Source organism: Thalassophryne amazonica, chromosome 6, assembly GCF_902500255.1.
Source record: "Thalassophryne amazonica chromosome 6, fThaAma1.1, whole genome shotgun sequence".
NCBI classification, from domain to species: Eukaryota; Metazoa; Chordata; class Actinopteri; order Batrachoidiformes; family Batrachoididae; genus Thalassophryne; species Thalassophryne amazonica.
In genome coordinates, this window is record NC_047108.1 from 14,791,609 (window position 1) to 14,806,710 (window position 15,102).

At 40.1% G+C, this 15,102-nt stretch overlaps 1 protein-coding gene across 4 annotated transcripts in view; it reads left to right on the plus strand.

The window, feature by feature from the left end:
* The window catches only part of tpd52l2b (tpd52 like 2b), a 73,349-nt gene that overhangs the window by 36,675 nt on the left and 21,572 nt on the right, over nt 1–15,102 (plus strand). For 2 of the 4 annotated variants that reach the window (XM_034171787.1, XM_034171789.1), the window contains exon 4: nt 9,667–9,714. The exons of the other annotated variants lie outside the window; for them this stretch is intronic. In XM_034171787.1, the coding sequence (XP_034027678.1) occupies nt 9,667–9,714 (48 nt within the window). The remainder of the gene's footprint in view (nt 1–9,666; nt 9,715–15,102) is intronic. 4 annotated transcript variants of the gene reach the window in all.

Genomic DNA, 15,102 nt, shown 5'->3' on the forward strand with positions numbered 1-15,102 from the left:
CATCACAAAAGATCAGATTTTTCATATTTGAGAGCATTATGTTCGATGGTATCCTTTTATCGACTGGCAGTGTTTGATTCAGATCTGATCCAGATTACAGATTTTTCTGACCATTTAAATTTAACATTGAAAACCCCTTTAATGTATATTTTACGTTATATCTGCATCAAATGTGCCCCAATCACTCTCATATTTGAAAGTGAGGTGCAGAGTGACATTCAGTGCCACATCTGATCTGGATTGTGGATTTTATGGACATTTGAATTTAGTATTGAAAAGTCCATTTGATGTTCATTTTGTATTGTATCTCAATCAGAAGTGCCCCAGTCTCTCATTTGTGACAGTGAGGTGCAAACTGGCACTCTCAATCAATATACCAAGTTTGATCTGCATCTGATCCGTATTGCAGATTTAGTGGATATTTGATTTGAACATTAAAAAGCCCCTTTGATCAATATTTTTTTTTTATTATATTTTTGCTTATGAAAAGTCACTTGTGACAGGACTTTGACCTTGAAACTTTTTTCCAAGGTAAAAATTTGTGGAATTGGAGACTTGGTGGAGGCTTGCGTTCTATGAGTGTGGTGCTCTGGTTTTGTTTAGTGCTTTAATTCCTGTGAAATACAGATGTAAATGGATATTATTGTTATAAGTCACAGGGCCTCTTAACAAGTAAATAACAAAAAAAAGTGACTTGTATTCCAGAAAATATAGTATTTGATTAAATTTAAAGCACATTTGATAAACAGTTGTGATATGATGTCAAAAAAAGTCAATCAATAGCCACTCCCACTTTCTAACTGGTGTAGTTTTTTTTGGGCCGGGCTGATCCTGGGCTTAGATCTTACTGTGGCAGGAAATTGAGAAAGGGAAGTGAGAGAACTCTTCTGACAAAACTTTGATTTTACAGAAATATTGTCAGTCTTTGGCTGGTACGGAAGTCTGCACTTTGCTGGGGGTATTATTATTATTATTATTCCTCCCTCTGGACTGAGAAATTTCAGCACACTGGACAAAAATTGAGTTCAGCGGTTTGCAGAGTTGTTTTTTTTTTTGTTTTTTTTTTAATGATTTGAAATAGTTTGCTTGCTGTAAATGTTAATCAGTTGGATTTTTGGTGGAATGTCAGATGTTAATCTCCCCATTTGTCAGTTCACATGTATTTTTATCAATTATTTTTGTTACTTCTACAGTTGAGTCTTTCCTGAAATGATAAATAGATATTTTGTGTTGTGAATGATCCTTGTAAGTTGGTGGAAAGTGATGAAACTCGGCTTCATTTTCATCATATCTTGACTATTTTAATCAACTCTGTTTTTAAAATGAATCAGCCCACTTGATAATTCGTCACTTAACTTGTGTATTTTCATCACCTTCATTTTTTCATCATTTCCTTTTAGTTGCTTCCACCCCTCGTGTAACAATACAGTTCTGAACAGCTGTTCATGATACTGCTCTATTAATTTCCTTCTCCACTGTGTGTTGTTAAACTGGTTGTGCAGGAATGTGTCTTGTGTGTTGAAGTTTGACTTGTGTATCTGACTCATCTGTTTGTCCACTCGTCTCTGACTGCTTTTGCTGTGTTTTTTTTTCTTTTGTTTTTTTTGTCTGTCTTCTCAAATGGAAAAGAACAAGGACAAATATGAATAAGCATGACAAAAAACATTCATCCTCCTCTGTTGTGCTAACCTATTTTGGTAGTTGAAAAGCTGCTGAAGTCAAAATGTGCTCATCTGTTTTGAGATGAGCCCGTTTTAATTGGCTTAAAGGTTAAACAGTCTTAACAGTTGCCATCTTGAACAGTTGTCATCTTGAAATTAAGATGGCAATCACAAAGAGGAACATTTGGCCCACTAGCTATGTGAGAAATTAAGTAACTTTTCTGACACCTCCTGCTTAAAACCCAAAAAGTCAGAAGGAAGTCTCAAAAAAACCCCAAATGCAGTAGACACATTTCATTGTGCAGGGAACATGTTCTTCTGTGCATATGACAAAATTTCTTTGAATCTTTGAAATTAAGATGGCAACCACAAAGAGGAACATTTGGTCCGCTAGCTATGTGAGAAATTATTGGAGATGTGCATCTGTCCCTCATCAAACAATATGTAACAGTGCTATTCAGGAATGACACATTTTATTATGCATACAGTTTTGTTTTTCACGACAGATTTGCCAGAAGTGCAATTGCTTACCTTCAGATACATATTACATGAAAAACCTGGATCTCCTTTAGGTTTTTCTACTGTGTAAAAGTCCATTGGCATTGCAGCAGTGCCTATGTTCACCTTTTATTAACCACTGGGGGCAGCACCACATGCAGTTAAAGAATTTCAGAAGATTAGACCAGCGTTTTTTTTTTGTTGTTTTTTTTGCATAGCATGTCTTTCCCATATCGAAACAGTAAATTGTGAACTGGTCCTAAAGTTCACACGGGTACATTCATCAATTATACCAGCTACCAGTATTGGACATGTTGATTTTAGTTTTTACTTTCCCCGATGAGAATGTCGAGGTGACCTTTGAACTTTGAGAGTTTGAAAAATTTGAAGCGAAACAAGATGAATTAGTTTTATCACGTTAAAATTTTAAAATTGATTCATGGACCAGTTTAGAAGTTTGCTTATCGATTGAGTCACATCTTTCATTCATTCATTTTCTATACCTGCTTACTCCTGTGAAGGGCTGGAGTCTGTCCCAGCAGTCATGGCGTGTATTGCGGGGTACACGCTGGACCTTTTTCATAACAATATATGAAAAATTGTGGGTTACAGGCTGTTCACAAACACAGACAAACAGTGGTGAAAACATAACTTCCACCTAACTTCGTTGGCTAATGAGCCATTACAGTATGTGCACCAGCATGAAGGTTGCTTGTTTTAAAATGTTCTGTAGCACCAACAGATTAGTTTAAAATGCCTTTAAACCACTTTGAACATGTTTCAGATTGGGCTGTTTAGACAAACACAATCTTTTGGCTTCTTGAATGATTGGGATGAATTAATTTATTATTATTCAATTTTAGTTCAATTTATTTTATTTGTGTAGCGCCAAATCACAACAATGCTGCTTCAAGGTGATTGACTCTACTAAGGTCTAACCTTACAACCTCATTAATCGCTTGATGAATTCTGAAATCATGCTTAGTGTCATTTGTGGCATTTTTCTTTTTAAACCGTCTCGCTCTTATCAGCATCAACAGGCTTTTTTTTTTCTTCCTACTTCCTCTGGCAACTGTCCTGACTCTTCCTCAGCTGAGAAATGATGACGCGTTCTCACTGTTTCCCGTCGTCTTCAGTATCTTTAGTTATTCAGACAATTCCTGTCGCCTGTATGTCCAGCAGAGCTGAGAACTGCAGCTTGAACAGGTGTCCTCACAGCAGTGCTGTGTTATTTATGACAGTGAGGAAGGCACCTCAGGTCTGACAGATGTATTGGAGCAGTCAATGATTTGTTAAAATAGTCTATGATTAATAGGTAATCAGCATAATTATTAGGTGTAGGTTTAATGATGTGATTTGTACAAGAAACATGCTGTTGCAAGACAGAGCGAGTGGGTGACTTGTCTGCCCGTTGGTACCAAACCTCTGCTGCTGTGAGGTCGACACTCATGGAATTTTCCATGTGACGTCTCGTGAAATGAGCTGGATTGGCAGGCAGTCTTAGTTAATTCAGGTCAACCTGACAGAGTGACGAACAGCTGACTCTGATTTGGAACAGAACATTTTAGGTTCTGTGTGTCTCTGTGCGTGCGTCTGTCACCCCCCTTGTCATCACAGTAGGTGGACTCTTCCAGGTATCATGTTCCTGTTGGAAACACGTGCTGTCTGCAGCAAAATCTTGGACAAGTTCAAACGAGTGCTCTGTGACCTCTTTGACTGATGTGGACTAAGTAGAAGTAGGTCATGTTCAAAACCTGCCCCCCCCCCACCCCACCCCACTTGATATGTTTAGCGCAATATAATTTAATAATGCTGTGAGTTTGAAGATTACAGTGATGATCGCTGAAGCATGAACAAACTAGAGGGTCCATTTTTTTTTTTTTTTTTTTATTTTGGGAATGACTTTGTATATATTGTTAGAAAATGTAAATATAGTGCAATGCTAAAATATGCTCTGCTACATGAGCATATACACTCAACAAAAATATAAACGCAACACTTTTGGTTTTGCTCCCATTTCGTATGAGATGAACTCAAAGATCTAACACTTTTTCCACATACACAATATCACCATTTCCCTCAAATATTGTTCACAAACCAGTCTAAATCTGTGATAGTGAGCACTTCTCCTTTGCTGAGATAATCCATCCCACCTCACAGGTGTGCCATATCAAGATGCTGATTAGACACCATGATTAGTGCACAGGTGTGCCTTAGACTGCCCACAATAAAAGGCCACTCTGAAAGGTGCAGTTTTATCACACAGCACAATGCCACAGATGTCGCAAGATTTGAGGGAGCGTGCAGTTGGCATGCTGACAGCAGGAATGTCAACCAGAGCTGTTGCTCGTGTATTGAATGTTCATTTCTCTACCATAAGCCATCTCCAAAGGCGTTTCAGAGAATTTGGCAGTACATCCAACCAGCCTCACAACCGCAGACCACGTGTAACCACACCAGCACAGGACCTCCACATCCACCATGTTCACCTCCAAGATCGTCTGAGACCAGCCACTCGGACAGCTGCTGAAACAATCGGTTTGCATAAGCAAAGAATTTCTGCACAAACTGTCAGAAACCGTCTCAGGGAAGCTCATCTGCATGCTCGTCGTCCTCATCAGGGTCTCGACCTAACTCCAGTTCGTCGTCGTAACCGACTTGAGTGGGCAAATGCTCACATTCACTGGCATTTGGCACGTTGGAGAGGTGTTCTTTTCACGGATGAATCCCGGTTCACACTGTTCAGGGCAGATGGCACACAGCGTGTGTGGCGTCGTCTGGGTGAGCGGTTTTCTGATGTCAATGTTGTGGATCGAGTGGCCCATGGTGGCGGTGGGGTTATGGTATGGGCAGGCGTCTGTTATGGACGAAGAACACAGGTGCATTTTATTGATGGCATTTTGAATGCACAGAGATACCGTGACGAGATCCTGAGGCCCATTGTTGTGCCAACATCCAAGAACATCACCTCATGTTGCAGCAGGATAATGCATGGCCCCATGTTGCAAGGATCTGTACACAATTCTTGGAAGCTGAAATGTCCCAGTTCTTGCATGGCCGGCATACTCACCGGACATGTCACCCATTGAGCATGTTTGGGGTGCTCTGGACCGGCGTATACGACAGCATGTACCAGTACCTGCCAATATCCAGCAACTTCACACAGCCATTGAAGAGGAGTGGACCAACATTCCACAGGCCACAATTGACAACCTGATCAACTCTACGCGAAGATGATGTGTTGCACTGCATGAGGCAAATGGTGGTCACACCAGATACTGACTGGTATCCCCCCCAATTAAACAAAACTGCACCTTTCAGAGTGGCCTTTTATTGTGGGCAGTCTAAGGCACACCTGTGCACTAATCAGCATCTTGATATGGCACACCTGTGAGGTGGGATGGATTATCTCAGCAAAGGAGAAGTGCTCACTATCACAGATTTAGACTGGTTTGTGAACAATATTTGAGGGAAATGGTGATATTGTGTATGTGGAAAAAGTTTTAGATCTTTGAGTTCAGCGCATACAAAATGGGAGCAAAACCAAAAGTGTTGCATTTATATTTTTGTTGAGTATATATTAAGGATGTGAATCGTACAACAACTCATGATTCAATTGGATTCCGATTCTTGGGGTGACGATTCGATTCAGAATCGATTTTCGATTCAAAGAGCTCTGAGAAATAGTTATATTACTTAAAAAATGTTTATGTTTAAGAAAATGCAGCTTTACAGGGTTAATCAAGTGATTCTAAATGTAAATTTACTTATCTGCTTTGCTCGTTCGGAGTTGGCTGGCAGTTTAGCGAAGCGCTGGTCAGTAGTCGGCTGAGACTGCTGCTCCCCTCTTTTTTCTCCGGGTGATGACGTAGCATGTGAGCTTGTGGATTTGACGTGTTTCCGAAGTACTTGACTTTCGTTTTGCAGATTTTGCACACTGCATAAGTCATGTCAAGCTCCTTCTTACGCAGCAAATAATAAAATCCAAAATGCGCTCAAACATTTACCTTCAGCAGAGACGGTGCTGGCTGAATTAGGTCTTCGTCCGCCATGCTAAGCTACAGCCACTGAACTCCGCAGCTCACGAGTGTTTGAAGCACTCCGGACCCCCCTCCCCTCGCGGGGACGCTGTAGTACAGAAGCCGTTGCCTGACAAACAGTATATGCAGCGAGTAAGCAAGAAAATGTTTTAAAAAATGCTTTTTAAAGATCGATTCTTGGACATTTTGGATCGGTTCAGAATCGCGATTCAGACGTGAATCGATTCCCCCCCGACACCCCTAATATATATATATATATATATATATATATATATATATATATATATATATATATATATATATATATATATATATACACACGAGGTCTGTCAATAAAGTATAGGTCCTTTTTATTTTTTCAAAAACTATATGGATTTCATTCATATGTTTTTACGTCAGACATGCTTGAACCCTCGTGCGCATACGTGAGTTTTTCCACGCTTGTCGGAGACGTCAGTCGCCTGTGAGCACTCCTTGTGGGAGGAGTCGTCCAGCCCCTCGTCGGACTTCCTTTGTCTGAGAAGTTGCTGAGAGACTGGCGCTTTGTTTGATCAAAATTTTTTCTTAACCTGTGAGACACATCGAAGTGGACACGGTTCGAAAAATTAAGCTGGTTTTCAGTGAAAATTTTAACGGCTGATGAGAGATTTTGAGGTGATACTGTCGCTTTAAGGACTTCCCACGGTGCGAGACGTCGCGCAGCGCTCCCAGGCGCCGTCGTCAGCCTGTTTCAAGCTGAAAACCTCCATATTTCAGGCTCTATTGATCCAGGATGTCGTGAGAGAACAGAAGTTTCAGAAGAAGTCGGTTTCAGCATTTTATCCGGATATTCCACTGTTAAAGGAGTTTTTTGTTTTTTTTAAATGAAAGACGTGCGGACGGATTGCAGCGTCGGCTCGCAGCCGCTGCGATGCTCCGCCACAGGAAAAACACCTCTGTTGGAAGCCTTAAGGACAAGTTGGAACATGTCCAGCTGTTAAACAATTTCTCATATACTCCACTGAAAGCCATCAAAAGCCGCCTGGATTTTACAAATGTTATCAACACGGAGGTGTTTTTCCTGTGCAGCCGCAAAAAAAAAAAAAAAAAAAAAAAAAAAATATATATATATATATATATATATATATATATATATATATATATATATATATATATATATATATATATATATATATATATATATATATATATATATATACTTTTTCGAAATAGCACTTCATTTATTAAGCATGGGTTGTTTTGGGCCCTTGGCTGTATGAGTATTTGTCTCCAGCTTTTACATAATATATAACAGAGGTTATATATATTTTTTGCGAATTTTCGCAGCGACAGCAGAGCGACACACCGGGCGATGGTGGCATGTCCGTCACCACGCGACCGATGCAAATTTGTGGTGTCTGGTTGCACCCGGTGTGAACGCAGCATTAAGCATCAAGATTTACCATCTCTGAACTTGTCCAAGGTCTGTGTTCCAAGAATGTTCCTTGTGACTGTGAAGACTCTGGCAGTAATAGGACTGGACTTATGCTGAGCACGGACGGCCGGACGCAAAGTCATTGCAGTACCCAATGGCCATATTTGATGGCCTCGGGTGAAAATCAATTTTTAGAATAGCATCTCTGTTCTGTGTTTTTTTTTTTTTTTTTTTTGATGCTCACAGTGCAGTGACAATCGAGTTTTACAAACACACTTTCAAACTTTTCTTTCAAAGTTTTCTCTGAGTGTCTCTGTGTCTTTGCTGTGGTTAAATACTGTGGCTGTGCTGTGGTTAAACACGACAGTGACCTGCAGTGCGTTAGCAAACGCTGACGCTTTGTCTTCCCCAAAATACGCCTAAAACGTAAAATTTGCTCAGAACACCTTCTTGCCTCTCAATCAGGTTCTTTGTTGTTCCTGCTCAGAGGATACAAACCAGGGGTGTATCCAGATGGAAACAGGGTGGGTGGGGGGGAGTTGTGCTCTCCATAACACCCCTTGATTAAAGGTTCACTTCTGAAGACATTTTTGAAGATACTACTTATAATAATAATAATAATAGTAGTAGTAGTAGTGATACTAAGGGAATATGGGTGGTAAAATAGTAATCAAAAAACCCTCCAGAATGCATTCCTGCACATAAAAAAAAACAAACAAAACATTTTTCTGGGGGCCTAGAGCAGTCCCCAGACCCCCTGCCAACAAAGGTCCACTTTCACCAAAATCCCCCCCCCCCCCCCCCCCCATTTCAGATCCTGATTACTGGGCTGAGATTTTGGTACTGAATTAAGTAAAAGCTGTAGAAATGCTGCCCTGAAGTATTTAAATAATGTGCAGGTTAAAGTCTTTCTATAATATGATGCTGCATTAGAAAATAGCAGCAGTGGTTAGTGAGTGAAATTGAACCTTGTTCAGCAGTAAAACAATTTGCTGTTTTCTTAGCAGTTTCCACCTGGTTTTAGCATAAGTCCTGGGATGTCATTACAGAACGGTTTCTATAAAAAGGTAGATAAACATCTTATGATTTGGAAATGGTGTGATTATGTAGTTCTTCCAGCTGAGGGTGCATTGATGGCATTGTTTACAATGCTGTCAAGCATGGCTGGGACCCCATCGCCCCTTGGTCACATTCGCGACCAGAGACTGAGGCAAAGCGACCAGCTGCCTTTCATTCATAGCAACAAGAGACGAGTGGTGACTCTGGTGTGAGCTAGGTTGGGCCAAAATAGTTAAGTCTTATTTTTTGCAAATATTCAGCAATATGATATGGCAGCTGCCAATCTGAGTGAAGGCAGTGTGACCTCCATTGGGTGGTTGTTGGTTATATTTATTTATCCTAAATTTTATGTTGAAGCTGTAACACATCAAACCTCAGTTACATTTCTTTGTCATAAGGGATTGATAATGAAATGTTAGGAATCATCACCATTTTTGTGCATGTCCATATCATGATTATCTATATTTAAAACTCTAATTTATCCATCCCCCATTTCAATTTGAGGCTCTGATAGGTAGTTGTAGCTCAAACAGAAGGCCTGTTTGTGTGTTAAGTGCAGCTGTAAACAGACGGTGACATTGCAAGCTGGTATGTATGAACTGGCTGTGTTGTACACTTGGCAACATTGTGCTCATTTCAGGCGGACACCACAGCGCCGTCTCAATTTCTCTTCTGTAAAAACTGATTTATTAGCACCACACCGGAATGGAAAAACATTTCTCTCCGGCTGTGAGATCATCATTCCTCAAATATGAGCAAACCTGTTTATTAAATTTTTACCATGTCTGACATTTACACAAACTGTTTAGCTGAAACAGTTATGTTGTTGTCATTTACAACCATATTTTTAGTTTTATTATCACTGTTATAAGTCAAACAAATTTAATGTCCTCCAGAAACCTTAAGAAACAAACAAAAAAAGAACTGTGGATGTTTACTGAGCTGTATTGTGTCTGTTTTTCTCTGTGTCATGATCATGCTGTTTTGTCTTCAGATATCTTACTGCCTCAGCCACTTTGGATGACATTACCCACTCTGAAGTGTGAGTTGACACCTTTCACTTTGTGTTCTTCTTTTGTTTTGATAGATGGCCTAATGTTTTGGGGTTTTTTTTAGTAGCTTTTGGCTGTTGGTTACCGTCTTTGTAGTTTTCTCTGATCTCCTGTGGGTGAAGAGGGTCTGTGGATTTGTGTCTTTTAGTTTTCTGTTTTTTCTTCTTGGTGCTCGATGACACTTGTACGCCATGTTTCACCTCACTGTACACCAGTGGTGGGCACAGCTAACCAAAAAGTTAGCTTTGATGACCGCTAATCAACTAACTGAAAAGTTATCTTTTATCATGCTTAACCGATAAACTACCAAAAAATTTATCGGAAGCTACAGCTAACTGATAACTTTTAGTATTGTCTCCGGTACACTCTCAGCTACTAACAAACTAACTTTAAGTTTTAACACCGCCAATGCTTCTGATTGAATCAAAGGCAGTCACAAACCCAAACACAGCAAATTAGTCAGTGCTTCTGTGTTTGTGTGCCCTGCCCACTGCTGTAGGGAAGTGCCATTACCCTTTATAGCATACAGTGGTCCAACCATGAGGCAGACGTCTTGAAAAGGAAAGCAGGTTTGACTTATGGTTTTGATTTATAAACCAAATTAATCCAGATAGTTTAACTACATTGTCAAGTCTGTCATTTGTAGAAATTGAAAATATAACACATATATTTTAATTTTAAAATAATGCACTAATTCTGAAGTTTTGAACATATTAGCACACAGATGCCAAACTTCATTATGGGTGAACTGAGCCTCAATTTCAGTTCAATTTAGTTACTTTATATAGCACCAAATCACACCAGAGTCGCCTCAAGGTGCTTCACACAAAACAATTCAGAAAACAAAATAATACAAAGCATAGTAAAAGAGTAAAAAGCATAGTAACATAATATGCCATCCAGTAGATGGGCCAAAATGCATAGAACACTCCCATCTACTGGATGGCAGTGGGAATGATGCCTGGTTATATCACATGGTTGTTGCTGCCTGGCTGAATCACAGCTTAACAGAATTTTCAGTTTTGCAAATGCCTTTTTTTTTTTTTTTTTTTTACAAATGAAAAAAATAACATTTTACAAATACACATTTATTTGTAAAAACCAACACACACGTTAAATTTTACATTGGTTCAATGAATCATCCAATCGGGGATTGCAGGCTCAGTTTACCCATAATGCAGTTTGGCATCTGTGTGTGGTAATATGTTCAAAACTTCAGAATTAGTGCATTTTTTTTTAAATTAAAAGATATATTTTCACTTTGTGCGATTGACAGAGTTGACATTGTTGTTAAACTATACTCACGGTTGGACCACTGCATGCTGTAAAGGGTAATGTCTTTTTTTTTTTTTTTTTTTTTACCCCCCTTCTCTCTGTGTAGCAGCCTGGTGGCCAGGCCCCTTCTGCTGGGGTAGAGTTGAGCTCACCTCCTCTTAGCTGTCTCACTGCTGTAAAATACAAAGCAGACAGGAGCCAACAGGGTTTAGGTTTTTTTGACAGTTACTATGTTAAAAAAAAAAAAAGTTAGTGGTCTAAAAGTTATTGGGAGCTAATTAGTCCGCTGATGGTTTTTGAAGTTAGCTGAAAAGGTAATCTGTTAACAAAAAAGTTTGCTTCGATAATTGGCAGTTAGTGGATTAGCAGAACTGTGCCCCACCACTGCTGTACACAGAAGCTAAGGCCAAAGCTACATGATTTTCAACACAGAATCAGGGTCAGTCTAATGTTGGGTAGCTTCCAGGTTGAAGTGCACTTAGTTATCAAGCGGGAGGCTTCGTGTCAGATGAAACCCTACTGGAAGACAAAAAAATTTACTTGACTGGGCACTGGAGCAGGTTCCTATTCAAGTCCATGTTAAAATGTCCAACTTTAGAGCAGAAATAAACATGTTTACAGCCTGGTACAAAAACATTTCTATAAGTCGTTTCTTCCTTCATGACAACTGTATGGGGGTGAAATTTTTAATCTATTTCTTTCTCTAACTTTTTAGTTTAAGACAGTGGTGTCCAAAGTATTCCAGAAAGGGCCAAGAGGATGCAGGCTTTCTGTGCAGCCACTGACTCCAGTCAGTGATTTCACTGTTGAACGTCACTTTGAGCAGATGGGACGAGTTCATCAGTGAAATCACCTGCTGGAGTCGGTGGCTGCAAAGAAAACCTACATCTTCTTGGTTTAAGACATTTAAAGTTCTGTATAATCGGGGGGTGGTGTCGCTTTGCGCCCTTGAGCTCAGCCTCTTGTAATATCGGTGACTGTCTGCTTGATGCGTCCGGGGAAGGGGGTGGGTGGCGTTGGCTTTCATTTTTCTTCAACAGTAAATGTTTCAAAGTGACATTTCCATTTTATAGTTAATTCCATAAGTGTCTTTTGGGGCTTGTGTAATTTTTATGTTTTTTCTTAAGAGATACTTTCACTGTTTGAAATGCTGCTCAGCACATAGCAGGTTGATGGCTTCTCCAGGCAGGTTACTTTGAAGGTGTTGTGAATGATTGTGTGCTGTTGGCTGTCACACGAGCACCAGACTTGCAGGACCAAAACACCACTTTCCACTAAAAGTACATGTGCAGCCAACCCTGCTGTTTAAACAAGGAAGAGAAAAGCTCAGATTACAACACACACGCACACACACACACAGAGGGAGTGTTGCTTCATTATTGACATGGGGTGTGGTTACACTTACTACCTCTATACATTCAGTCACCGGCCACTTTATTGGGTACTCCTGTTAAATTGCTTAACACAAATGGCTAACCAGCCTATCACAGGGCAGCAGCTCATTGCATCTACAACCCCTGGCAAAAATTATGGAATCACCGGCCTCGGAGGATGTTCATTCAGTTGTTAAATTATGTAGAAAAACAGCAAATCACAGACATGACACAAAACTAAAGTCATTTCAAATGGCAACTTTCTGGCTTTAAGAAACACTATAAGAAATCAAGAAAAAAAATTGTGGCAGTCAGTAACGGTTACTTTTTTAGACCACGCAGAGGGAAAAAATATGGACTCACTCAATTCTGAGGAATAAATTACGGAATCACCCTGTAAATTTTCATCCCCAAAACTAACACCTGCATCAAATCAGATCTGCTCGTTAGTCTGCATCTAAAAAGGAGTGATCACACCTTGGAGAGCTGTTGCACCAAGTGGACTGACATGAATCATGGCTCCAACACGAGAGATGTCAATTGAAACAAAGGAGAGGATTATCAAACTCTTAAAAGAGGGTAAATCATCACGCAATGTTGCAAAAGATGTTGGTTGTTCACAGTCAGCTGTGTCTAAATTCTGGACCAAATACAAACTACATGGGAAGGTTGTTAAAGGCAAACATACTGGTAGACCAAGGAAGACATCAAAGCATCAAGACAGAAAACTTAAAGCAATATGTCTCAAAAATCAAAAATGCACAACAAAACAAATGAGGAATGAATGGGAGGAAACTGGAGTCAACGTCTGTGACTGAACTGTAAGAAACCGCCTAAAGGAAATGGGATTTACATACAGAAAATCTGAAAGAAAGCCATCATTAACACCTAAACAGAAAAAAACAAGGTTACAATGAGCTAAGGAAAAGCAATCGTGGACTGTGGATGACTGGATGAAAGTCATATTCAGTGATTAATCTCAAATCTGCATTGGGCAAGGTGATGATGCTGGAACTTTTGTTTGGTGCCGTTCCACTGAGATTTATAAAGATGACTGCTTGAAGAGAACATGTAAATTTCCACAGTCATTGATGATATGGGGCTGCATGTCAGGTAAAGGCACTGGGGAGATGACTGTCATTACATCATCAATAAATGCACAAGTTTACGTTGATATTTTGGACACTTTTCTTATCCCATCAATTGGAAGGATGTTTGGGGATGATGAAATCGTTTTTCAAGATGATAATGCATCTTGCCATAGAGCAAAAACTGTGAAAACGTTCCTTGCAAAAAGACACATAGGGTCAATGTCATGGCCTGCAAATAGTCCGGATCTTAATCCAATTGAAAATCTTTGGAAGTTGAAGAAAATGGTCCATGACAAGGCTCCAACCTGCAAAGCTGATCTGGCAACAGCAATCAGAGGAAGTTGGAGCCAGATTGATGAAGAGTACTGTTTGTCACTCATTTAAGTCCATGCCTCAGAGACTGCAAGCTGTTACCAAAGCCAGAGGTGGTGCAACAGAATACTAGTGATGTGTTGGAGCGTTCTTTTGTTTTTCATGATTCCATCATTTTTTCCTCAGAATTGAGTGAGTCCATATGTTTTTCCCTCTGCTTGGTCTAAAAAAGTAACCATTACTGACTGCCACAATTTTTTTTTCCTGATTTCTTATAGTGTTTCTTAAAGCCAGAAAGTTGCCATTTGAAATGACTTTAGTTTTGTGTCATGTCTGTGATCTGCTTTTTTTCTACAAAATTAAACAACTGAATGAACATCCTCCGAGGCCGGTGATTCCATAATTTTTGCCAGGGGTTGTAGATGTGGTGAAGACACGACTTGCTGAAGTTCAAACAGAACATCAGAATGGGGAAGAAAGAGGATTTTAAGTGACTTTGAAAGTGGCGTGATTATTGGTGCCTGACAGGCTGGTCTGAGTATTTCAGAACTGGCTGATCTACTGGGATTTTCACACACAACCATCTCTAGAGTTTCCAGAGAAAGGTCTGAAAAAGAGAAGATATCCAGCATGTGACAGTTGTGTGGGTGAAAATGCCTTGTTAATGTCAGAGGAGAATGGACAGACTGGTTGAATGGGCAACTGCGTGATGCCATCGTGTCAATATGGATGAGGAATGTTTTGAAAAACCTTGTTAAATCTATGCCACAAACAATTAAGGTAGTTCTGAGGGCAAAATGGGGTCCAACTCAGTACTAGTAAAGTGTACCTCATAAAGTGGCCAATGTGTGTAGAAGCTTTATGGCTACAATATTGTTAGCAGCCAATAACTGTGATGGTGGACGTCTCCGGTGCCGGGGGTCCTTATGGCTGGTCCTCCAGTCAACTGCAAACCACCATTGGCGAGACCATAAAGGCAGTGAACCAGCTGAAGGCGGGGGAAGCAGCAATCTGGAGTATCAGGGCTTAACTCCTCTAGGTGAGAAGATGGGCTCTTCTCTTGCTATTGCAAGTGATCCTTTGTTTTGATCTGGGTGATAGTTGTTGTCTCTGGAAAGGGAACGCTGATCGCCTGAATTACAGCAGCTATGGGACTATTACACTGCTCTCTGTGCCAGTAAAGGTGCATGTAAGGATTATTCCGAAGAAGATTCAGGCCCTGTTGCCACTCACTGACTGGAGCAGTCTGACTTCACACCAGAGAAGTCATACAACTGCGTCCTAGCTCTGAGTATTCATTGAAGGCAGTGAGTCTTTGCACCTCATG